Consider the following 25,479-nt stretch of genomic DNA (forward strand, 5'->3'; position numbering starts at 1 on the left):
GGGCCTCAGCATGTCTCTGTGGTCCCCGGGCACCCTCAGCCCCGCGTGGAGGCCGGGGCTGAAATGTGCCCTAGTTCTGCCAGCTCAGAGCCCAGAAAGCCTCCCTGGGCTCAGACTTCTCCTGAGCTACTGCCCTGCTGGCTGGGCTTCTTGCCGGGGAATTGAGCTGCTGTGGCCCCCAATCTGGGCGCATCCACAGGGACCACTCTGCTCTGTGCCAGGCTGGCCCTCACCAGTGGCAGAAATGGGATGTGAGGGAGGAAGGGCAGTCAGGCAGTAGTCACTTGGGCCTGCACTGGCAGAGGAGAGGCTGCCCTTCCAGCCTCTGGCAGCTCAGCCTGTTTGTCAGGCTAGTTGGTGATGGGAGGCAGAAGGGGATGTGCAAGGAGGAGCATAAACCTGACACTGCCCCTTGGTCACCAGGCCTCGCCACCCTCGTGCCCATGCCCTTTCTGGGGCACAGCCTGCTTCCCATGTGCCCTCGGGGCTGCCTCCCAACTCCAGAAGGCTCTGGGCAGTGCCCCAGGGGGGTTAGCAGCAGCTGTCCGCCAGGGGGTGCCACTGGGCCAGGTTCATGGGCTGGGATTCTGCCCACTGCAACCCACCAAAGCACCTGGGGGCCAGTAGGCCCCAGAACTGTACCGCCGGTGACCTTCAGAAGACCCAGGGCAGGTCAGAGGGGCTGGAGCTGATAAATGGGACACGTGGTCCCCTGCCCTTCTCCCACATGGCACCCCAGCTGCTGGGCCCCACAATTGTTGATCGTGAGAGGACCCGGAGCTGGTGCTTTTACACGAGTGAAAGACAGGTTTATAAAGGTCTCAGCAAGTCCCACGCAGGTCCTGCCCATGTCGGCTGGCAGGCCTGAGGAGGATGGAGTCCGTCCACCCCTTCCCTCCTGCCCCGGGCTTGCCATCAGCAGCCCGTCCGCTGTCCCTTCCAGACCGCGTTAGGGGACGGGGCAGGGAGGTGGATGGGGGTCCAGCACAGCAGTACAAATGCAAACATCTTCATTTATTGCAGACTTTCCTTGTTTGTGGCAATTCCAGTGATCTGAACATTAATAAATACACATTTGTTTAAAAAAAATCTCCAGTGTCTAAGCTCTTTCATAAAGTCTTAAAATCACAAAAATAGGTTTACATTTTTCTTATTGAAACATTTTTTTTTTTTGGTAACAGTTTTGATGAAATTACTGCACCTCAAGGGGCAAAGCCCAGCTGCAGCAGGTAAGTGATAATATGAAAAAGAAGTTCAAAGACTCACCTTTTTTTACTTAGAAAACGTCTCATCCGTGGTAAACATTTGAGGATGATTTTGTATCTTCAAAAGGCCACTCACCTGTTAAGGCACATCTATAATTCATTCCGGCATGAGGGCTCTGGGATCTCATTTCGTTTGTGTCAAGCGTGTGGTCTCAGACCAGTACCAGGCACGCTTTTCCTCATGTAGCCATTAACACCCTCCCATTTTCACCAGAATAATAATAACAGCCTGGAAATCTTTGCACTTGATTTTCGTCGTATTTTATGGTTTCTCCTATTTGTAAGCAGCAGTGCTAATTTAATTGGGTACCTGATTTGAAGAACAAAAGAAACACTGACATCGTGTCTGAATAATTCTGGGCCCCATTCCACAGCCCCTCAGGCCACGCGGTGCCAGCTGCCCACAGTGGGACAGTCACAGCCGGTCCTTGGTGTGAGTTTCCAAAAAACAGCTTGGTAACCGTTGAAAAGTGGGGCTGTGGCTTTGTCCCTTTGCACAATTGGCCATTTGAAGCAAAATGAAGTAATTGGTCAGACTTGGGGGGTGGGACCCCAGCCTCCTGGAGATCCTGAGGCTAAAAGAGCTAGAAGATTGGCAGGAAGGAATGTGACATCCTGGAAGACCTCAAGCCTCTGTCTGAATCAGGACGTGTGAATGCTTTAAAATCCCACCAAGAACAGGAGCAGAGGGACAAAGGATTCCCCACCCGCTGTACCACTGGACCCTGCTGGGAGGAGCCAGGGGGACCCTCAGTTTCCACCCAGTCTCGGGGTGGCGTGGCCAGGGAGTGACCAGTGTGTGGCACCTGCATTCTACAGCAGCCTCCGCAAGTCCTGCCCAGTCCCTGGTTGCCCAGTCTCGGATCCACAACTGTCCAGGCAGATGGGGGCTGAGGGCAAACCTCAAAAAACCAGTGTGCTGAGAATCCAGGCGGCCATGTGTGATGCCCGCGGGCTCCTTGCTCTGGCCAAAAGCAGCAGCAGGGACTTCTGGCAACTTCATTCCCACCTCGCCGCACTGCACTCCCCACCGTTGACTCGCTGGGATGCCAGTCGCATCAATGCATGCCACGTTCAAGTCCAACTGTGCAATCTTCCTTACATAAAAAATAGTGAGAGATCCTCCCACAATCTCCCAGTATCAACAGAATCAATATAAATGCCAAATATACACAGATTTTGTGTTCTCAGAGTTCCATACAATATATAAAAGTATATACACCTCAACAAAGGAGTTTGCTTTAAGACGTGGGTGCCTCTGCAAAGGGCTGCTGGGGCCTCTGACCAGGGGCCTGTAGTGCAGGGGCATGCCCCCATGGGTGGCTGTCCTCAGGCTCTGGGCTGCGCCTGGCATCCCGGAAACCTGGCAAGTCTCACACGGCCAGCTCAGGCGCCGCCAGCTGCCATGCTGGGTCCCCTTCTGGCTAGGCCAGTGCACGGTTTTGGCTCTGTCTGCAGTCTGAGGATCAAGCTGTGCCAGCCCAGGCATCCACATCTGTTCATGCCTGTGGCCTTTGGCACTTGTCATGGGGTCAGATGGGTCCCCAGGCTCTGGAGGTAGCCATGTCCGGGCCATCAGTCACACCAGTCAAGAGGCTGCCGCTGCAGGACCCTCACCATTTGGGCCTGTATCACTGGAAGGCTGGGACCGCTCCAGCTCCAAGGTCAAGGGCGGGTGACACAGCACAGAGGCCTTGTAGAGGCGATGGGTTGGTCACGGTTTCCTGATGGTTCAAATTGAAGTTTCATTACTGCCTCTGTGCATGGGAAGAAGCATTAGGCAGGCAGAGGGTCAGCAAGGATGGCCCTGCTGCCCACGGAGCCAGCAGGTGAGCAGGGTCCAAACCCCTGACTCGGGGATGGGGATACCTGGGGGCTCCAAAGAGAGTAAGCTCAGGTGCGGACACAGCCCGCTGGAGGGCAGAGGAGCAGGGGAGCCAAGCCCGCACCCCTGATAACCAGGCCACCTGGAGGGCCAGGCCAGTCTGAGTGGCCACACAGCTGGCCTCGCAGTGGACAGTGGAAACCAGGTTTAGCAACCAAACTCACTCTTTACGTTTTAGGAAGGCCATTCTAGAAGACCTGGCTCCCGTTCTTTACTCCTCCATCGGAAATCCACAGGAGGGGGCAGCTGCGGGGGAGGGCAGCAGGCCCGGCTACAGCCGGGCCCCCATCTCCACACCTCTGCAGGTGGGCACCCCTGCTGCTGAATGGGGGTAGCATTGGTCCTGGCCAAGGAGATGATGCTTATAAAATGCTTAGGCCGGCACAGTCTTACGTCCTAGAACTTCAGGGCTGGGAAGGACTTCAGGGCCCCAGCTGGTGTCACCCCAACAGGGCCTGACCTGCGGTGGCCTCCAGGACAGGAAGTCTGCTCTGATTCTCGCTGGTTCTCCTGACCACTGCCCTTCCTCTCGTGGCCCGTTCTGCAGCCCCCAGGCCTCTCTGCCTGGGCTCTCCGTGCTCGGGCCCCAGACCACTGCCCTTCTCTGGACTGGGTGCCTATCCTCTCCACGGGGACAAAGGGGGAAGCTGGTTGGGGGCCACCCCTGCTGCCCCTCCCCGCAAGGCCGAGGCCACTCACTCTGAGTCGGAACCTGCAGCCTGGGCGCTCCCGGCCCGCACGCTCATGGCCACCCCATTGAGGTGCTCGCGCCCCGGCTCCCGGTGCGGGGTCTTGACGGTGATGGCGCCATCAGGGGTGCGGGTCCCATCGCTGGAGCCCAGGGAGGATGACCGTGATGACGCGGGGCTCTGCTCACACTCCGCCAGCTTCTCCCGGAGCCGGGACTTCAGGGTCTTCTCGGTCAGCGGCGGCGGGTAAGTGACTTTGTTTTTCAAAATGCCTTGGGAGGCGGGGAGAATGAGGTCACGGCCAGGCTGCAGGGCCCCGGAGCGGGATGGGACCTGGCGCATCTGAGCTAGTCTTCCTGCAGCCCCAGGGAGTGGAGCCAGCTCTGTTGGGGACCCTGCTCTCACGGCACCCGTCTGGACCCCAGCCCTGACCCCTCAGCTCTGCCCACCTGCATACCGCCTGAGCCCACCAGACCCTGCATGGCTCCCCTCTGGCCCCACAGCCTCTGCCCCAGTCTGCCCCACTTCTGCCTGCCTCAGGCCCAGGAACTTCCTGATCCCCAGCTTCCCAGGGTCAGCAAGACCCTTGCCACTCCCAAGCACCTTTCCTCTGCTCCGGGGGCTGGCCGGGGAGCACGCCCTCAGGCTTGGGCAGACCACCGCTCTCCCGGTCCTGGGGCCGCTCGCTGCAGTGACCGCCCTGCGCATTCAGGTGCAGCTCCACGCTGACCTTGGTCTCCACCTTCAGGTGCGGCTTCCCGCCCGGCTCCTCACTGTCGCTCCCGGCCAGGCTCTCTTGGGGCCAGCTGGCTGGGATGTGGTTGGCCACGGTGTCGGCTGGGGAGCAAGAGTGGTCCTCAACAAGCAGGGAGGCCCCCACGCCACTTGGAACTCTGCCCCCTGTAAGTTTCCAAACCTCCCCTGCATGGGGAGCCCCATCCACCACCCCCAGACCGACAGGGCCACCCCTCCAGGCCGGGAAAGCCAGGCTCAGGGAGGTGCACCCCCACACCCGGGAGCCTCGTGCTGGCTCACAGCAGCGGGTGGGGGCAGCTTCGTGGGATCTTCGCAGGGAGGGGCCCCAGCGAGACCAGCACTTCCCTGCCTGCGTGTGGGCTGGCGGTGGCCAGCGGCCTCCCACCCACCATCCTCCCTGCTGCATCTGGGGCCCCAGCTCGCTCACCTTTGGGGGTGCTGTGCACTGGGCCCCGGGCCGGGTCCCATTTGTCCTCAGCCTCTGCCCTGTCGCCCTCGCTGTCCGATGAGTGTGAGGAGGCATACGAACTACTTTGCTCATCCAGGGACAGCTCACTGTCCGAGTCTGAATCGTGGCCTGTAGGGTGGACGGGAGGGATGGGGGCTCAGGCCTGGCTGGGGCTTCCTGCAAAGAACAGAGCAGAGCCACCTGGGCCCTGGACATCTGGGGGCACTTGGGTCCCTGCTGACCCTGGGACTGTGACGTGGGAGCAGATGCCTCAAGGTTGTACGTTCTTCAGGGACCTAGAAGGCCGTGGGACAGGTGGGAGGCGGCAAGAAGCCCTTGCTCATGGCCCCCACAAGATGCATGGGCTGCCGGGAGATGACCTCTGGGAACACATACCGTGGGGCTTCTTGGTGCTCCTGGGGACAAAGGACGAATCTGGCTCCCTGTGGCCACCCCGCCCCGGCCCAGAGGACACGCTGAGCTTCTGGCCACCTTCATCCCTAGAGAGGGTGGAGAGGGTGGGCTCAGCACCACTGCTCAAGGGAGCACATGACAGGCACCCGGTGTCGCCAAGCACCTCCTGCCTGGGCCACACGGCCACACAGGTTCTGGAAGGTTCTTGCCAGCAGGAACTGAATGAGCACGGGAAAGGCATTGCCTCGTGCCACTGGGGCCTTCCCAGCAGGCTCGGACGGGGGTGAGAACGAAGCCCCCCTCTGCCCCCAGAGCCCAACCCCCCCGCCCCCCGCCCCCGGGGCCCCTCTGGACCTGAGGGTGCTGTCCAGCGAGGCGGTGGACTCGCCCAGGGCCGTGCGGAACACGTGGGGCTCCTCGCCCTGGGTGTTGTTGCAGTTGAGGGAGCGCTGCAGGGGAGGGGCCGTGAGCGGCGAGCAGAGGCCGGCCCAGGTGCCGCCCACAGCCCAGTCAGCACCACCCCCTGCCCGGGCCCTCGCAGCAGCGCCCAAACCCTCCGTGGCCAGAGGAGAGGCTCGCCCCACAGCCACGGCTCTGGTCCGACCATGCGGCCGACCTGCTTGCTTCCTGGGGCCGCAGGCCGGCATCAGGCTCTACACCAGCCTCTGCGTTTGGCTCTGTGATGCCCCTTGGTGCGGACACCCGTGACCCCAGCGAGTGGTGCAGCCCAGCCCCCAGGCTCCTCCTACCGTCAGCAGGGTGGCCCGGGTGGTGGCCGAGTCATCCGGGTGGAGCTTCTTCCCGGCCAGCACCGCCTTCAGGTGCTTCCGGACCTCCCTGTTGAGCACGCAGTGGAACAGGAGGACCAAGAGGCCCTGGAGGGAGGGGCAGCGGGTCAGTGCCGGGCTCGGCCCTCCGTAAGGAAGCCAGGGCCCTGTCACGTCACGCTGCCCGCCCGCCTGCCCCAGGATGCACAGAGCAGAGCCCGCAGTGTCTGGAGCAGAGAGTGCTCGGGGCCAGCCTGGCCGCTGTGGCCATGGAGACGCCCCCCAGGGCCCACAGGGCTTCCCCTTCCCAGAGGCCTCTGCTTTCTTGAGGAGAGGGGAGACCCTGAGCTGGCTGAGCAAAGGACAGTGTCCTGACTGGCGGACCGAGGAGCAGGGTCCCTAGGAGGCCCTGGGCAGAGCTGGGCTGGGACAACAGGCTCCGTTCTCCCGGGATGTATGGGGCAGGCCTTGCTGCACCCCAATCCTGTAGCTGCACGGGCACCATGGCCATGGTGCAGCCCTGTTTGCCCCAAGAGCAAGGACACAGATGGACACTGGGTGGAAGACCCCCCCACACCCCCGGGGACCTCCCAGGGCCACTCGGGGCTGGGCATTTCAGAGAGGAAGTGGCACAGGTGACCCAGGACCTCACGGCCTACCTGTAAGCAGCTGAAGACGGCGAAGAGGTAGTGGAAGGTCAGTGCGTCGCGGTTCACCGCCAGCAGACCCAGCAGCCAGGTGGCCCCGATGAGCAGCAGCAGGACGAAGGCGGCCCTCAGCCGGGAGCTGTGGGGGCGCAGGGAGTGACCCCTGTCCCTCCACCCGTCATCTGTCCACCCATCCACCCACCCTCCCTTCCTCCCAGACCCCTTCTAGGCCTGGGCCAGGAGCCAGCCACGGGCTCACACCAGGCGAGCGGGCGAGCTTCCGTCAGCTGGGAAGGGGGCGGAGGCAGGTGCCTCGTCGGAAAGCAAATGAGTAAATAGGAAACTGAGCCACGGCAAGCCAGCGGGTGGGCGCCCACATGGAGGGACGGCCAAGGCCTGCCCTGCGCAGGGTCCCGCTCTGCCCCTTACGGGCAATGGCTTCCTTCTCTCTGCCTCAGCCTCCCCGCTGCGAAGGGTCAGCAACAGTGCACCTTACGTGGCATCTGTTCTGGGACCGCACCCGACTGGGTGGAGGACAGAGCCAGGCAGCACTGAGCCCCGCTCTGCAGAACCGACCCCCAGCACTGCGGATCCCATAGCGCCCCCCCCACCTCTCAGACCGGAACATGACCCCTGCCGGGTCTGGGCTGCCGCTGGGTACCTGCCAGGTCCTCCCCGCGCCAGCCTCGTCCCTCTCCTCCAAGATGCCCCTCCAAGATGCCCCAGACAGCGCTGAGCTGCGGCCGCCTCTCCCCCAGTGTGGCCTGCCAATCCGTGCCGATGCTGTGCCCGCCCTCTGGACTGGCCTGGCCAGTCGTCCCCGCCCCGTGGCAGCTTCTGGAAGGCCAGCGACCAGGCCGGATGATGGACACTTTCACGGGGCTCTGCCGGGCGTGTGAGCTGCACACTCAGGGGTCTCCCATCAGGCCCGCCCCAGGCCAGGCAGAGTGAGCACCAACTCACACGACCCCCTTCCTTTCGTAGTAGTGGCGCTTCCGCTGGCAGGACACCTTCGCAGAGAGGACAAAAATGACTGTGTTGACCTGAAATGAATGAAGCCGTGGTCAGGCAGTGGCTTGTCCACATCTTCACAGCAGACCTGGAAGGTGGCAGGGTGAGGCCCGAGGCCCAACCTCCAGCCTGCTGCATGGGCCCCACCGGGGGGCTGAGCATCAAGCGGTGTCAGGGGGCGTGGGTGTGGCCCAAAACCCGGGAACCCAGGCCTGAGACAAGGCCTTGGAGATGAGCGCCTCCCACCCCACCCGACAGCTCAGAGGAGCTGCTGACCCGGCCGGCCTAGGACACCCCCTCCAGCCCATGCACCCCAGCTTCCCACATCCCTGAGAATCGTGGAGCCTCACAATCAGAACTGTCGCGATGGGCCCGGCGAAGCTCCAGATCAGGGTGTCACGAAGGGACAGCCAGCAAAAGTCTGGGTTCCCGTAGCCCTGGGGGTCCAGGCCCACCGCCAGCCCTGGGCCACAGGAGGGGAGGAGTGAGGGCCAGCCCTGTGGGTGGGGCCACCAGTAGGCATCCCCTGCCTTGCCCAGATGGGACCCCACGGCCCCAGGGTCCCCTCAGAGGGAAGGGCAAGGAGCCACCCGGGCCGGGGGCTGCACAGCACATGGGGCACCAAGGAGGTTGGTGATGGGGTGGAACCAGCTGCCAGGGCACACTCGAGGGAGCACCTGGGAGCATGCACACATGTACACAAGCCACGTGCCACACACCACACACACCACATACCACACACACCCAGAAACTGCTCACCATTCCCAAGTGCTAAGCAAATGGGCGTTTCTTACATTACCTAAATCACAGCCATGGTGCTAACAACTGACAGGCCACAGTAGGACCACTGCAGACCCATCAAGGTGAAGTCGGGTAACTCCAGCAAAGGCCTTGTTCAGAAGGGAGCAGGTGTGACTGGACACTCCTGGTCACGCCCCCTCCGCATCCGTCCTGGGCTGTTCCAAAGCCCCACTGCACCCCTCATTCTCCCTATTTAAATCCTAAAAAGATCAGCTCTCCCCACTGCCTGCTTAAAACCCTCCAATGATATCCCACAACCCCCAGCAGACAGACGTGGCTGCTTCCACGGCCCTGTAGGCTCAACTCTGTGGCATGGCCATGGCCATGCTCTGAACAGTGTGGCCTCCTGTCCCGCCTCCACCCCAACCTGGCCTCAGGTTGGTCCCCAACCAGCTGCACTTCCCTCATGTCTTCACACAGGCTGGGCCCCAGAGGGACTCTGCCCCCTCATTCCTACTTGCCCTCTGTGCAAATGCCAGTTCCTCCAGGAAGCCTTCCTGGCCTGCTCCATCCCTGCTCCTCCAGCTCTGGGCACCCCCAACAGTGCAGGGTCTGCCACCAAACCTCTCCTCAACTTACTACTCAACTTCTGGGAGGGACGACTCCCAGAAGACAAGTGCTTTGCTGCTCTGCCTCTGTGCCTAGAACAGCCTGGCATGAGGAGGCACATGGTGAATGAATGAATGAATCCTGTGGGCATCCTGCACTGAGCCTGTGGGAACCAGGAGCACACACAGCAAAAGAGCCACACCGTGTCCCATCACCCAGTCCCCCTGGATCCTGGAGGGCCGTGTGGGGACAGGCACCCATGACCCCAAGATGAGGGTTGTGGCCATGGCCCAGACAGCCTGCCCTTCTGCTCCGGTGCCGGGCAGACATTTGGGGAGCGGTCCCCATGTGGGGCTGGGTGGCCCCAAAGGGTGGAGCCGGGACAGGAGTGGGCAGGCAGAAGAGAAGCCAAAGGCCACTGTCCAGCCAGCTGCAGCCACCTGTCAGCCAGGGGGAGAGGAAAACAAAGCATGGGGGGCAGCTGCCCTTGGCCACGCCTTCATCTCTGCCTCCAGTTACCCGGGAATCATCTTAGTTCTTTTGCAAAAGACTTAAGTGTTGGAAAAAAAACTGTTTCAATAGCAAGTTAGAAATGTGAAAAATATGAATTTAGACTCCAAAGCCTTCTGCAAGGCAGTGGCATTTCAAAATGTGTCCCTCGAGACACAGCGTCACTGCCCAGATTAGGTGTCATTGCGAGAACACAGGTGAAAAGCACCTCAGGGAGGCGGCTGTTAGCTGCTCCCCTCCAGCCCCACGGCGGGGAGACCTGCCAGGCCCGCGGCAGCCACGGCCCCTACCTGCCCAGGGCCTCTTCCCGGCAGGTGGGGCCGTGGGAGGATGGGGCGCTCCAGCAGGTCGCAGGGGCCGCTTTGGTCAGCCCGGGGCCAACGGCGTGGGTGGGGTGGACAAGGAAGTCACTTAATGTCACCTGCAAAGTGGGGACGGCCCCACTTTAAGTCACCACACGGAGTACCCAGCCTTGGTCCTGACCCAGGGCAGGGGCTGGTAGGAGGTCGACTTCCAAGAAGCCCCTGAGTGGTTTGGTCTGGGGGCTCTGCAGGAGCTGTGGCCCCTCTTGGCCTCCGCCGGGCGGCTTTCCAGGAGCAGACCCGGCCTCTGGGGAGGCCCCGCTCGGGCTGCTCGCTGCAGCCGCCGGTGACTCCCTCTTCTCCGTTCAGGACACACCCGGGAAGATGCATCCAGGTCCTGCCCCCCAGAACCTGTGATGTGACCCCACTGGAAGCAGGGTCTGTGCACATGTCATTCAACTGAGGGTCAGTTTGCTTCCACAGAGATGCTACCGTGGAAACCAGGCTGGGCTCGACCTACTGCTCTCACCCCAGGGTGGCTGCTGGACGAAGGCCTGGGGCAGCAACTGCCCCTTCTCCCACTGCCTCGGACTGCATGTCTGGGTCCCTGGAACCCAGGGCCCACGAGAAGGGGGACTGGCTCTCTCTTTGCGCATCTTCCCCCACAAGAAGCAAACTTGGGAGTTTCTGGCACTTGGTGCAAAGTGTACCAAGCAAGCGCTGCTGTTCTGTCCATTCATTCACTCACTCATCCATCCACCCAAAGGCCACCCACCCACTTATCCAGCCTCCACTCACCTATCCATCACCCGTCTATCCCACCCATCCATCACCCACTCATCCACCCACCCATCCAGCCATCTGCCCATCCATCACCCACTCACTCACTCACTTATCCATGCACACAGGGTGCAGACATAGAGTTTTTGTCTGTCAGATGTCACAAACAGACATGGGCCCAGCTCCCAAGCCCACCCCTAACAGGAGGCACCCCCACAGCCAGTGCTCCTGTGTGTGCAGATGTGAGCACAGGGCAGGGCGTCCTCCACTGGGGGCCGGTGCAGCTGGTAAAGAAGACAGAGCTCGTCCACCTGCACCCGGAGGCCTGGGCGTATCTGACGTGGGCTCCTGTGCTGGCAATGTCACATGGGTCCCCGGCCCAGGTCACCTCGGCACGTGGCTCCAGGGGTCCTCACCTGTGACGATGGCCGGGATGCCCCAGCCCACGACGTAGTAGAACCGCATGGGCCCCGCGTCGATGTTGCGCACCTCGGTCAGCATGCGGTAGACGTGCAGGCTCTCCACGAAGGTCCAGGCGAAGGTGCTCATGTAGACGTAGTGTAAGAGGATGGCGATCACCGTGCACAGGAACTACGGGGAGGGAGCCCAGCTCAGCGCCAGCCCCGCGGGGCCCACGCCCCTGCACCGCAGGCTGAGGGCCACATGGGGCAGGGGGGCAGGAGGAGGTGACCAAATCGGGCCACTCTGCAAATGCGGGTATGGACGTCTGAAAAAAGAAGCCAGGTGGGTTGCTCTTTTCCACTGGATTCACCCAGGAGTGGCTGAGGACCAGCAGTCCCGCCTCTTGGGCTCCCAGTGCAGAATGGAGGACGGGCATGAGGCCCCAGGGGACCCCCCCCCAACACAGATCAGCGTCACCGGTGGACATTGCCTGGGGGCCAAGGGAGGCAGAGACTCTAGTATTTTCATTAGAAGCTGGAAGCTGTATTTTCAACTCATGGTTCCAAATATTTAAATGTTGGCATTTAATTTAAAGTTAAAAGAAATATTACAGAGGCAGCCTGCTCAGGCCATGGCCCCCCGATGGTGACCTTCACCTTCACCCACCGCCCCAAACCTCATGTGAGGCTCCCGAGCAGCAGGTGTAGCCCAAGGGATGGACAGTCCCATGCTCTGAGACCCACTGGGAAATGAGCCCCGGTGCCCGCACCAGGCTAATGGAGCCTTACATCTTCTGCCGAAGAAAGGGCGGGGTGAGGGTGTGTGTCTGCTTCTGCCCTCGGCCGGGCGGCCTGCGTGTCTGGCCAGCGACCAGATGCCAGGAATACAGAGCTAACTTCCACGGGGCAGCTGCGGAACGGCAGCCTGGCCATGTGGCTCTGGTGGGCCAGCCCTGTGCCATGGGAACAGGAGGAAGGCAGTGGCGGGCAGGGGCTGGGGACACTGTGGGGTCTCGGGGAGTCCAGCCTCCACGGCCGTCCACGCTGATCCAGAGCAGCCGCACACACTGCCGTCTGGGAGGGGCTCCCCCGGCCAGGGCTCCCAAGGCCAGCCAGCTGGGGGATGTGGGCAGGATCCCCAGGTCCTGGGAGGCTGAGTGGCCGCGTAGGGAAGGGCAGAGAATGCCTCCTCCCCTAGCTGAGCCCCGCTCCCCCCGGGACATTCTGTCCAGAACTTGCTGTCCCATCAGCCCGAGCTCCCACCCACCGCACAGACACAGGTAGGAGGCGGCACCCTCACCCACACCGCAAGCCGCTCTGCTCAGGTGCAGGTCAGTGCACCCCACGGGGAGCGTACTGGGAACACAAGTACCTCCTGCTGCGCTCTCCAGAAACAAAACCCCAGAGATGTGGGGAGGAACTGTCTTAGCATTAACGCTTGACAAATACACCCCAAAGCAGGAACCCAAACAGAAGGAAAAACGAAATCTCGGGTTAAGACTGAAGAGCGCCCCTCTGCCTCAGGCGCTGGACACGGGCAGGGAAGCGACACGGTGCTCGACAACGGGCAGAGCGGCCGGCTGGCCGCGGGGGTGCCTGGGGCTGGGTGAGCCCCACCTGAGCGCCCAGGTCCCCTGTGGGCAAAGCTCCGCTGCTTAGCAAAGGGAAGAGCAGTTGGGAGGTTGGCTAGTGGGTTGCCTTTGGTAATGTGAAAAGTAAACCCACAAAACCACCTTTTGACAAAAAAAAGAAGTGTTAGAAATACAGCATTTTAAAATTTAATGAGGCTGTACATGCACAGACTTTTGCACTCAATGTACTTACCTTTTCCAGAAACAGAACAAAGACAAACGCTAATGCACAATAAATCACTCTAACCTGCCAGTAATCTGGGAGATAAAAAACCTCGCCCAAAGATGGGATTGTGAGTTTACAGAAAACCCATAAAAACCAGGCGCAGTGCCAAGCCCCTAGAATTATGTACAGCCGGCATTCCTTCCCTTTGTGCTCAGCGGTGTGTGGCTGGCAGGCTCTCCTCCCAGGCGGCGGATGAGTCACTGCTTGAAATGAGCGGCCAGCCTCTCCACGTTCAAACGTGGTGTTCAGTTGCAAGGAGTGGCTTTCCACCAGCTCCACATCCCTCTCTTGAGACCACTCCAGGGCCCACTTGAAGGGTTTTGGAATGAGTCATGCAGCTTCCCACCGAGAGCCTTCACCTGTCTGATGCCCTGATAAGGGCGCGCATGCAGGTGGAGGTGCACCTGACTGCCGGCTGGGTGCAGAGAAACCGTGGTGGGAGCGGTGCGCCGGGGCAGGGGCCCCTCGCCAGCCCACCCAGCCCAGTGCCCTGGCTGCAGAGGGCTGCAAGGAGCTTTGCCCTTGTGCGCCTGACAAACGCTACGGGCGTGTCACCTGCCGGGCTTGGGGCTCCACGCGTCATGGCTGAGGAGCCACTGCAGTCTTCAGGACGTCTGCCTCTCAGTGCTGTCCCCATGGACACGACCCCCTTCTGGGGGCCTGAGGAGCCCCAATCCCCCCAGCTCCTCACGTCCGCTGTCTTGGTCTCGATTCTACCCACCAGATCTATGGAGATACCACGCTGGCTGCTTTTCTAACCTCCCTGTGGGGCCAGCGTCACCCTCCTAACACGCAGAGCTGCTCGAGGCTCTTCGTGGTGTGACACGGCCCACAAAAGGAGGGCACTGCTTGGGCACCAGACCTCCAGCCTGCCCCCAGCTGATTCTGGGCCTCTCCCATTGGATGGCAGGTGGGTAGTGCCATGCGGCCCTTCCCTGACTGGACACAGCTCGCCCACCCGCCACCATGACGCCATTTTGGCACCTGACACTCATCCACATCTGGACTGTGGGCTCTGCGGGCCAAGAAGGGGGGCTTCTTGGAGCTGGGGCTTTCATAGGTTTCAGTATACCCTGACTGCACGAGGAATGAAGAAACGAAGCTACGTCAACAGCCAACAGTGCCTGGTGGCAGTGTGGGAATGGGCCCCGAGGCATGAAGCCCCGTCTCCCACTTCCGGAGAGATCAGGACCACACGGGAGTAGCTTTGAACTTTCTGGAGTCCCTGTATGTGCGTGACTGACAGTCAGCTGGCCTCACATCTCCGGAGGGCTATCAGGGTCACAAATCAGTGACGGACACGTCACACACACAGTGAACTGTGTGCCCTCGGGCGGGTCACTCCATCCGGGCAGTCCCTCCCCCGGAGGAAGGGGCGCTGCCACTTCCCAGAGCCTTAGGAGGCTTCCAAGAGCCCAAGTGTTAACGTGAAGCCTTGGGCACCAAGCCTGTGCCTCCACCCGTGTCCTCACCGCATGTAATTACCTTGTATTTTCAAAGTCTTCTGTGTGAGAATGGAAGGCCGCCTGCCACCAGCCAGGCACTGCCCAAGCCAGAAGCCTACTGCCTTCCACATGCTATTTGCCACTGTTATGCCCGCTGTGCTGCAGCCTCACCTCCCGGGCTGGCCCCCTGCCCCTGAGCCCTTGCCCCAGCCCCCGGCCCACCCCTTCCTTCCTCCCCTTGACGTTACAGGGCTCTGTCTTGCACCCCCAGAGGCTCGGCCAGGCCCGGGGGACCAGCACCTCACCCTGTCCTCCCTTGCTGCCAAACCTACTGAGGTGTCTGCCAGCACCTCCTCTGAGGCCCCTCCACGGCCCTTTATAAATTACATCTGATCACTGCACGGCTGCACCAGAATGCCACTGACTTCACACACACGTCTCCAATGCTCAGCGGCCCTGGTAAACTCTCCGGTGATTTCTCATAACGTGCCTGTATATTGGTTTGGGTTTTTCTGCGAGGTCCACCCTAACACCTGAATCGCCTAATTGCCAAAGTAACTTCCATAAGCCCATAGGGTGCCCTGTGAGCCCACGTGGCCAGGCAGCTCCACAAGACACCCCTACTTGACCAGCCCTCGGAGACCTGCTCACGTCCCTCTCGGTCCTCCCCTGCATCTCAGCAAGCTCCTGTCTCTCCTCTTTGTACCCGCTAACAGCCCCTCACGGAGTTCTGGGCCCATTCTATATGTCCCCCATTGCTGGCGGTGCACTTGGGCCGTCACTCCCGGACGGTGCAGAAGGGGAGGCACCGCCCACAGGGCCATAACCACGGACATAGCGTGTCCTCAGGCCACAGGGCTCCAGGTTTGACGAACGACTGTAATTCCCATGAAATGACTAGCATCTGCAACAGGAAAACGAGTTGGCGCACACAGAGACTCCGGCCCTCCTGACACGGCTCCCACGACAGACTTAAGGGAGATTCCGGCTGGGAGCCAAGCCCCAGCTTGGCCGGGGACTCCCAGCGTTCCCAACAGTCCCACTGCACCCCCAGGAGGGGGGCAGCACCAAGGCCCCGCCCAGCCCTGGACAGCAGGGGGAGTGGGGAGCCCCTGCACCCCCAGCCGCACAGAGGCCGCCCGCCGCCCACGCCCAGAACAGCAGCAGGCCTCACCGGGTTTTCCGTCTGGGCAATCCCAATCACGAAGACCAGCTGGGAGAAGAAGAGCGCCCCCACCAGGTTCCTGTGGATGTCATGCAGGTTGGAGCGCAGCATCTGCACCAGCGCCAGGAGGATGAAGGCCACCAGCAGGGCGGCCAGGGACAAGGCCACGGCAGTGTAGGTGACGATCTTCAGGGGCAGGACCTCTCCATGCTGCGGGCGGGTTGGTTAAGGGCAAAGAATGTAAGGGCCGGGGCCCCAGTGGGGCTTTTGCACAATGACGAAACCCTAACATACCAACTGTTGGGGCAGAGGTCACGTGACAACGCGTGGCTCTCCAGGGGCTGAGACGGGGAGCAAACCCACACAAAGAGTTTGGGGTCTGGAGGGATCGGTGGGGATGGCTGCACAGCGGTGTGCATGTGCTTAACGCCCGACCCGTACACTTAACCACAGTGGAGGTGAGTTTTCTTATGCGTATTTTGCTTCAAAAAAAAAAAAGTCACACATAATCCTGCATCCAGGAGATGCTGAGCCTGCCTACCCAAAATTCTGGGCTGGGAGAAATCTTCCAAATGAGCCGGGTTTGCGCGAGAAGCAGCTAGGCGCGGCAGTGGGGGCTGCAGCTGTTGCCCGGTTCTGCAAAATAGGACACTTGTCCAGGACCTGGTCCCGTGGGGACTTCTAGGACTTGGGAAAACAAGCACCCATTCTGCAGGAACTTCTGGAAAGGGTTTTTCCAAATGCACACAGAATTCTGAGCTGGGCTCCCCAGGGAACTAGGCTGGGCTGGGGAGGCCAGGGTGCTCAGGGACTTCTGCAGCTCCATCCCAGAGTCCCAAGACCCGCCCCCCCCCACAGTGGAGGGCCACTCGGGCTCTGGCTTTGTGGACCTTGGGAACAGGGGCCTTGACGCCTACTCTGCTCTGGCTTCATTTCTTCTACCTGAATGTCAGCTTCCTCCACCTAAGAGCTGACTCCTGGCACTGCCAAGCTTTCCTGGTCCTGAGAGGATTCCCCCCCCCAAGTCCCGCCCCCACGTGGACAAGGAACACTAACAATTAACCCCCTCAGGCCTGGGCCCCGGACTACCCGCCCACGCAGCCATGCCAGCGGAAGGCCTGAGGGCACTCTCCCGCCACCCTGACGTCCATCAGCGCGACTCAGGGCTGAGTCACCCTCCCAAGAATGTGACAGAAGCTTGGCCTGCTGCCCCGCGGGTCAGGGGGCGATGGCCCGGCCTCCCAGGACACATCCCCGGCCTGCGAAGGAGGCAATGGTGAGGTCACCCCGGCCTCCGTGCTGGCTCCTAGACACCGGCGTCCTGAACACGTCTGTGCCCAGCTGACCGTGCTACTGCCTTGCTTGGGGCCCTACAGCCCATCCACGGCAGGCCCAAAGGCCGCTGGAAAGACTACAGGTTAAACATGAGCTGCCCCACGGAGCCTCCTGTCTCCCGGGGAAGGGAGATACTGCTTTTACTCCCGCCATTCGCCTCCTTTCTTCCTGTGAGGGCGGGAGAAGCAGCACCGGCTGGCAGGCACTGAGAAGCCCTGAGAAGCCCGCTGTGAAGTGAGGAATACTCCCCGGGGTTCTTCTCAGTTTGAGGTTCAGGTCTGCCATCACTGCTTTTAATTTACAGCCTGGCCTCTTTGAAAGCCCTTTTGCAAGGCGTTTTGTCATGGAAATCCTGACAGGGCCACCAGCCCTCCTGGGTTCCATTTGTTCAAAGCACCTGGAAGGGAAGACAGGACTTGCAGAGGGGCAGGTCTGGGAACCAGGCTGCCTGGGGGAGCTGCGCCCACCTCGCGTCTGGAGATGTCCATGAGGACAGCAAAGCTGGTCATGTGGCTGCACTGGCAGGTGACGTGGGTCCTGTTCCTGGACAGCAGCTCACAGCCCTTGGCTGACCACCCTCCAGTCCCGCCGACGCTGCAGAGGAAAGGGGGGTGGGTGAGACGGATCCCTCCACCCTGGGGCCTCCGAGGCCCTCCTGCCCCCGCTGGAGCCCACGTGGTGTCCTGCTCTGCCCAAGGCAAGTGCCACTGTCACCCAGAGAAGACAGCAGCCAGCCCTTGCTGCCACTTGGGACCAGGTGGACACTCGCCCTTCTCTCTGAAGCTCCTGGGTGGAAGGACCCGGCAGTAAGACTTGAACGGGGATGACTGAGATCCACCACACGCCTCTTTGTCAGAAACACTGGCCAGTGGTCCAGCAGCCACTGTGTGCTTCCCTCTTCTTTTGAGTTGATGTAAGAAATAATAGCTCATGTTCGCGTCACACCTCCACCCTGAGGTCGCACCATGTCCGATGACAACCACCTGGAAGCAGGCCCCGACCATTACCCCCACTCTGGGATGGGAAGCCCCCGAGGACCAGCTGCCGCGGGTTTCTGGGCCTCAGAGAGAGCCCTGCCTTCTCCTGACTCGGGGAAAAATCAAGTAATTTCTCTGATCCTTAGTTTCCTCATCTGTAAAATGGGGTGTGGAGACTGATACGTGTTTGTCAAGAACTTTACAGTCCAGGAACCATAGGTGCTGCTTAAAGAAAGGGTGATTAGAGCCATCGCTAATGGCCAGGATGCAATCAAGTGGCCACGAGACACAGCTGAGTCTGAGGCCTGCCAGGCAGGCCTTAGCATTTCCCTCCTCGTGAACAGGGGCCTGCAGTCCTTCCTGTAAGCCGAACATCCATTACATTCCAGACACTATACCGCTTGCCCATTAACCAGGATTTGGAAATGCAGGGGGGACAGAGCGACTTGTGCAGGCTCTGCTGAGCCCAACCTGCTTCAAAGCATGAGCCCCTGAGGCCGGGCATCCGCACGCTCATCCTGGCACCAGCACCCAGCACAGCCCTGCTTAGTGGATACCCACTTAATCCAGGGGAACCACAATTTTAGGGAACATGTGTTGCACAGGAACAAACGCACAAAACCCCATCCTAGCTTCAAGTGTGGGGGTTGGGGGTCAGGTGAATGGATCCTGCAGAGGCAGGCCTGGCCTCCGAGGGGTCACACCAGCCCCAGTAGCTGGCTTACTGGTCCCACGGGCAGGCTGGCTGAGGTCAGTGACCGCTGTTGGGTACGAGGACCTCCTCATATCTAGGCCGTCCTGCTGTTGTGCCCTGGGCCCTGTCTCTGAGTCCCGCCTCCCATGTGTGTGCGGAATGAGCCCCTGCCTCATTTGGACTGGGCGCCTGTTGGCAGCTGCCTCATGCGAGTCCTGCAGGTGCCCGGCCCTGTCCCCTGGCCTTCGCAGGGCATCTGTGTGCGCCTGTGTGTGCATTTCTACTTCTAGGTGTATATGTCCGTGTGAGTGTATGTGTGTGTGCGTGTCGGTAGCCGGGTACATGTGCACACACGTGCCTATGTTTCTAGGTGTGCGTGTCTGAGTGTGCACATGTAACTCGTGCAGGGGACTAGTCTCCTACCCCGTGAGGGGCTGGAAGGGAGCAGCAGACTGCAGAAGAGCACCCGTGGGACCTTCTCCAAAGGAGCATTGGGGGCCTATGGGCACACTCCAGCCTCAGCAAACGGCCCCCCACCCCAGAAATGCAGAGGCCCGGGGGCCCCTGGCTCCCGGCGTCCCGCTTACATGACAGAGTGGTTCCAGAACACGCAGACGGGCTTGGTGCGCTCCTCAGTCTCCAGCAGGGTGTACTCCACCAGCACGGGCCTCTCCAGGGGGCTGGGAAGCCGAGCGCCCTCACTGTACACCACCGCGCTCACCACTGGCGTGTTGATGATGGGCCGGCTGGGCAACCTGCAGTCAGGAAGCCAGACGCAGGGACAGACGCACTTAAGAAACACTCGCAGAAAACCTGTGTGCAGCCACGGTGCGCATATGGGGCGAGCGGCTTTCCTGGAGAGGCCGATCACAGTGCGAGCTGGGGGCTGCGGCCTCTGCTCTAGAGAGCACCCCGTGCTACCGCAGGGGCAAGCTCGCTGCAGGCTCTGCTGCCGATGGGGCACACAGGGAGCGTGTCAGCTGGGGGCTGAAGCTGATTTGGTACATTTAAAAATGAAGAGAAGAGTGTGCAGAAGGTGTTGCAGCCCCATAATACATAACGGTGGGAGCGCTGGGAGCAACTGGGGCGTCCCTGGTGGGATAATGGCAGGTCACAGAGGGACTCCACACCACCACCGAGGAGGATGGCTATGAAGGCTGCAGACCCAGAGAGAGGTCTGGAAAATGTTAAGATCGGAAAAGAAGCCTCGCTGTGTGCCCACCTCCAACCAGGGCCGGGAAGCCCTTCTGGGCGGTATTCACTTCTAGGGCCAATGTTCAGCAGCTCTTAGTGTGGGACCACCAGTGACCCGAGGCAGACAGGTGTGGGGATCAGCTCTCCGAGTCGATGCTGGGCGTGGTCCATCGAGGCAGGAGGCGGGTGTGTGCCAGGCAGGGGGTGTTCCCGGCAGGAACACGAGGGACAGTGCCCGTCTGGCAGACCCAGAACCTCTAAGGGACATGACAGGGCAGGGGTCTCCGGCCTTGGGCCAGGACCATGGTGTAAGGTCCTTATACAGGTGTCCAGGTGGTTAAGACTTGGACTTAAGGCTGCAGAGCCCTCTGGGAACGGGCCCTCCCTGCCCTCCTAGCCTTACCGGAGGCTGCGGCGGTCAGGGTCGTAGTGCTCGGGAAGGAGCTGCCCCAGAGTCCGGTAGATGATGACCAGGGCGACGGCAAACTGGCCGGGCTCCTCGGGGTGCCTCTTCCGCCTCCTGAACGGGGCCTCCCCCTTGGCGCTGGGCCCCGGGAGCACCGTCTGCAGGGTGGCCTTCCGACTGGCTGGCCTCACCGTGGGGCCCTCTGCAACGTGAGCATGGAGGGTGAGGGTGGGGGCCGGCCCCCCAGGCTCCCAGCAAACCCACTTCCTACCTGGGAAGGCGCTTCTTGAAATCAAGAGAAGTTCTGGGAAAACAGTAAGAGTTCCTCAAAAGATTAAATGTAGAGCCACCGCACAGCCCTGCAGCCCCACTTCCAGGGGGGTGCGCCCAGGAACTGAAAGCAGGGCTCAGAGACCCCTGGACTCTCATGTTCACAGCAGCACAACTCACAGCCAACATGGGGTGGAAGCTGCCCAAGCACCCATCAGTGGTGGGAGGATAAAGTGTCTGTCCACCCAGTGGGACCTCACCGAGCCTTAGAAACAGCATGCTGACACCCCCCACAGCATGCATGCACCTGAGGACATCAGGCTCTGCGAAAGAAGCCGGACACTGTGTGTTCCCACGTACGTGGGCACCCGGAGTTGTCAAATCCACAGGCAGCACAATTGTGGTCTCTAGAGGCTGGGGAAGGGGCACGGGAGCCAGTGTCGACGGGGACAGAGTTTCAGTTTTACAAGACGGAAGAGTTGTGGGGATGGATGGTGGTGATGGCTGTACAACAATACGAATGTGCTTAATGTTGCTGGACTGTGACCCCGAAATGGTGAGTACAGTAAATTCTATTACATGTATTTCACCACAATTTAAAAAAAAGCAATAGCTACCAGCTGATGTGCATCACCCAGGGCAGGGGTCCCCACCCAGGCCTGCTCACGGGGGCACGCAGGAGGGACGGAGACCCGAGGGGGGTCCGTGTGGGTCTGTGTGCCCTGCTTCCATGCCCTGTAAGACTTGGATGTGCTCTAGAATATACATGCTCGAGGGATGCAGGAGGGCATGCACAGACCTTGTAAATAAAAATACATATTATGTGGTGTACATTCTTAAAATTTCTTGTAGCCTGGAGCCACAGATGCCGGAGGCACTGGTTTAAACCTGGATTTCTGGGTCTGCGTGTCCGGCACAGAGTTACACATCGGGCATCAGCCCTCAGCCCCATTCCAGCTGCAGACGGCCATGCCCCTCCAATTCTGTTAACCTTGCAGGAGATTCACACACCCACATTTTCAGCAACCAATGAAGTGCCCCTGGCTGCCTCTGATCCAGAGTCCCCTCTGAAGGCACCCAGGCCACCCATCATCTGGCGCGTGTTGCTGCAGAGCCCAGGCTCCTGGGAGGCAGGAGGGAGGCCATGCAGCTGGGGAGAGGGAGGGCACAGAGGCGAGCCTGGGGACGGGCTGTAAGGCACAGCATGTGGTCTCACAGCATGTGGTCCCCCCCGTGGACGGGGACGCTGCACACCGGACGGCCCATGACTTGGAAGAGCAACTGGTGTCAGATAGGCAGGCACACACTCACTGTCCTGCTGGCCCTGCTCTAGTCCATGACCGGTTGACAACCCTAGTTAGTCACACCTAGTGTGACACTCAGACTGGTCAGCAACACTGCTTCACGGGCATGCAGGGGCCGAGGCTCTGCCTGCCATGGGGGCCCGTTTCCCAGGGCTGGTGCTGAACCCCTTTTTGGAGGCCGTGGCTGGAGCCTCGCCAGCCTGGCTGTAGGGCATCAGCCCCCACTGTACCTGCTTTGGCGCACTGGTCACCTAACCTAACCGACCTGTCCCAGCTCTCCCTCTGGGGGAAAGGCGGCACAGGCTGTCGGCTTGCTCCAGTGAGAGAACCTGATGACCCCCAGTGCTCCCCCAGCTGAATGGTTCTCCCAGGCACCCCCACCCACAGGGCCAGATGCCACCGCCCAGGGCTTTGACTTGTCTTGGGTGGATATGGTCGCCTTCACACACACGTCCATTGACAAGGTCTCCACTCCTGCAAGATTCCATAAAGTGGGGACGGAACAGAGGGGCCGTCTCGGTTCCCCCCAAGTGTTCCTCGCCTCTGTTCCTCCCTAAGTCTGCTGCCTCCCAGGTAGTTGCTTCTCGGCGGCAGCAGGAGATGGCTGGACATCCCCAGACAGGCCCCCTCCCACGCCCAGTGAAAGCCGGCCCTGCCAGCACTGCCCGAGCCCGCCCCCTCCATTCGCTCCTGGCTCCCGGCCCCCATCTGCTCAGTGCACTGGGTCTAAAGCCTTAGTTTCTGCTACAACCCAACTGGCTCCTCACATCTCCCACTGACCAGTAGGCTGGCAGGTGGGCGCCAGGGCTCCCCTCTGGGGAGGCACCTGGGGCTCCTTCCCCCAGAAGGATGGGTGACCCTCACGCACTGCCTGAGCTGAGGGTGGCCGGAGCCTGGGGCGGGAGCCTGGAGGCTGGGGCTGGGCGAGCGCCTGACTGCGAGTCAGGGCAGAGGAGGATTTGGGCCAATGTGGGAAGCCCAGTGTCCCGGGCATTTCAAATTGTCCGTTGTAGGATTTTCATAGAATTTTTGCGTTTTCAAGGCCCCGTTATTCTGAGATCTTTTCAGTAGCTGGGGTGCATATGTGAAAAAGACTTTAAGAAAATTCAAAATGCTTAAGCTGTTTGGTATGACAATCTTAACCCAGGATCGAAGAATTGGACATAGATGGCTTCTGGAATTTTTTTGTGGGGGGTGGGGATTCTAAAATTTCACCTACACACAGAGGCAGCTTTTCATGGCTTGTAGCTCCAAATTTAAGTGTTCTCTCGCTTGTCGTGCTGGGAGAGTCAGCTCAGTGTTTGTAAGAAACGACCCACCATTGCCACTTGGGCAACACCGGCTGACGCCCTGCCGGCCCTGCTGTTCCAGGGCAGGTGTGCACCCCACACCCACGGGACGTGTTCTGCCAGTCGGGTCCTGCAGAGGGACCCCACTGTCCGCAGACAGCCACGAGGCCACCAGGGGCCATACCTTTCCTCTCGGGCGGTTTGAAGAAATCAGCCGTGAAGATGACAGAGGACCCCAGCCCTCTCGGGAGCTCTTCACGAATGTCCTCGAACCATGGCACCCTGGCTCCCGTGAAGTTAAACTTGTTGAAGACGTCCACGGCGAGGACTGTGGGGACATCGTGCCCTCACACACCATGCCCGACCCCTCCCACGGACAGCTCTCTGCAGCCATCACCAATTCCAAACCGGGGGGATGGCTGTCCCTGACTGATGGCCTTTGAAAGGCCCAGGCCTTCCTGGTGACCGATGACTGGGGGCATTCAGAGGTGACTCCCTGGGAAGGGACAGTCCCTTGGTGCTATGCAAATGACCACTGGCTGTTTCATAAACCCGTACAGGAGAGAACACAGACCCCTGCCCATAGGATGGGTCCCCTCCAGGGACCCTGACAGCTCTGTCTGGGCGAGGAGAGGCCTGGCTCTACCCTACAGGGCTTTCTCCCCACGAAGGAGCCTGACAGTTTAAACAGAGCTGTCCTGGACTCCGGAGGTGACTCGGCTCACAAAGCATCAGCTCCCGGATGAGGGAGGGCGGGGGTCCCCCCGCCGCCCAGGAGCCTGGCCGGCCTGGCCCATCCCCTCCCCGGATCTGCACCTCTCTGAGTGAGCCCGGAGGGTGAGACCTACGGCCAGACCCTCCACACCCACTTCTCCAGACAGTCTCACACCCAGGTCCTGAAGGCCCGCGTCAACCAAGGTCATGCCTGAAGACCACCGAGGTCATGCCCTAGCACCTCTGCTCCCCACCTCCCCTGCCCGGCACCTGTCCCTGATTTCCTGGGCCTGGGAGCGATGTGTGTTTCCACGGATCACCTTGGAAAAGGCTGGACAAGGGTCCTATGACCCCATTTTATAGACAAGGAAGCAGAGGCCAGAGGCGTTGACTCTTTCCTCAGAGATGGCTGAGCAGGGGCTGCACCCCAGACAGGCCCAGGGGCCCGCCCGAGGGGCAGACCTGTCACCCGGCCCCATGCTGGCTCGGAGTCTTACTCATGTTGGCAGTGACGATGACGAAGGGCCTCAGGTAGGTCCTCCGCACGTTCTGCGCCACGTTGCTGAAGTAGGCCTCGAAGCGCCGCAGCAGCTGTGCCGCGCCCCCCTCGCTCCGCTGGATCTGCTCCCAGGAGGCCCGGGTGGCCGGGGCCAGGAGGGCGCTGCCCGCGTGGACGATGTCCTGGTCAGACGGACAGATGGATGGCACTCAGCTCCCGTGTGTGGCCAGCCACAGAGCCCTGGCTAAGGTGATGGGCACACCAGGTTCTAGAAATCTAGAAAGCCTTTAGCTCTCCCAGGCAGGGCAGGCCAGGTCCTTGGTGCCAGAGACACTGCCACGGAGAAGCCTGCCACAGTTTCACCACATACCCTGAGCCCGAAGGAGAGAAGGCTGCATGTCGGAACCCCAGCCCAGCAGGCAAGCCAGGCGGTGGGAGCCGCTGCCCCTCTGCTCGGAGTGCAGTGATGCAGTCTGAGGGCCTGCAGCGGTCATTCTGCAGGTGACACTCCTGTCCCACCCCCCACCTCTGGGTTCATGTGTCCAGGTGGGCGGCATGGGGCAGACACATGGGGCTGTCCTGGGCGGGCCACAACCCATGAGAGAAGCCAGGAGGGGGAACTTCTGTTTGCAAAGAACCAAAAACTGGAAGAAAGTGCATCAACCAAAGCCTGTGGGCCTGGACTGAAAGCAAACAGGGGACCCTGCCTGGGTACTGGGGTCTGCATGGACGGGGAGGCCCTGGGGCTCTGTGTGGGTAGGGAGACCCCCCCAAGCGCTCTGTGTGGATGGGGAGGCCCTGGAGGCTCTGTGAAGGTGGGGAGGGCCCCCCAAGTGCTCTGTGTAGATGGGGAGGCCCTGGGGGTCTGCATGGATGGGGAGGCCCTGGGGGCTCTGTGTGGATGGGGAGGCCCCCTCAAGTGCTCTGTGTAGATGGGGAGGCCCTGGGGGCTCTGTGTGGGTGGGGAGGCCCCCTCAAGTGCTCTGTGTGGATGGGGAGGCCCTGGAGGCTCTGTGAAGGTGGGGAGGCCCCCCCAAGTGCTCTGTGTAGATGGGGAGGCCCTGGGGGCTCTGTGTGGATGGGGAGGCCCCCTCAAGTGCTCTGT

At 60.9% G+C, this 25,479-nt stretch overlaps 1 protein-coding gene across 3 annotated transcripts in view; it reads right to left on the reverse strand.

Annotated features, from left to right (window-relative positions):
• Window positions 1-988: 988 nt before the first annotated feature.
• CELSR1 (cadherin EGF LAG seven-pass G-type receptor 1) overlaps window positions 989-25,479 on the reverse strand; it is a 128,341-nt gene continuing 103,850 nt past the window's right edge. For 2 of the 3 annotated variants that reach the window (XM_037006765.2, XM_017675578.3), the window contains exons 19-35: window positions 24,373-24,556; window positions 23,346-23,489; window positions 20,296-20,500; window positions 19,286-19,453; window positions 17,495-17,621; window positions 15,702-15,902; window positions 11,241-11,415; window positions 8,233-8,345; window positions 7,835-7,914; window positions 6,884-7,010; window positions 6,207-6,332; window positions 5,812-5,906; window positions 5,440-5,543; window positions 5,023-5,172; window positions 4,443-4,676; window positions 3,850-4,111; window positions 989-3,022 (exon numbers count right to left, since the gene is read on the reverse strand). In XM_037006765.2, the coding sequence (XP_036862660.2) occupies window positions 2,998-3,022; window positions 3,850-4,111; window positions 4,443-4,676; window positions 5,023-5,172; window positions 5,440-5,543; window positions 5,812-5,906; window positions 6,207-6,332; window positions 6,884-7,010; window positions 7,835-7,914; window positions 8,233-8,345; window positions 11,241-11,415; window positions 15,702-15,902; window positions 17,495-17,621; window positions 19,286-19,453; window positions 20,296-20,500; window positions 23,346-23,489; window positions 24,373-24,556 (2,520 nt within the window). In that variant the 3' untranslated portion in view covers window positions 989-2,997. The remainder of the gene's footprint in view (window positions 3,023-3,849; window positions 4,112-4,442; window positions 4,677-5,022; window positions 5,173-5,439; window positions 5,544-5,811; window positions 5,907-6,206; window positions 6,333-6,883; window positions 7,011-7,834; window positions 7,915-8,232; window positions 8,346-11,240; window positions 11,416-15,701; window positions 15,903-17,494; window positions 17,622-19,285; window positions 19,454-20,295; window positions 20,501-23,345; window positions 23,490-24,372; window positions 24,557-25,479) is intronic. The other variant, XM_037006764.2, reaches the window with a different exon arrangement.

This window comes from Manis javanica, chromosome 10 (genome assembly GCF_040802235.1).
Source record: "Manis javanica isolate MJ-LG chromosome 10, MJ_LKY, whole genome shotgun sequence".
In the NCBI taxonomy this organism is placed as follows: domain Eukaryota; kingdom Metazoa; phylum Chordata; class Mammalia; order Pholidota; family Manidae; genus Manis; species Manis javanica.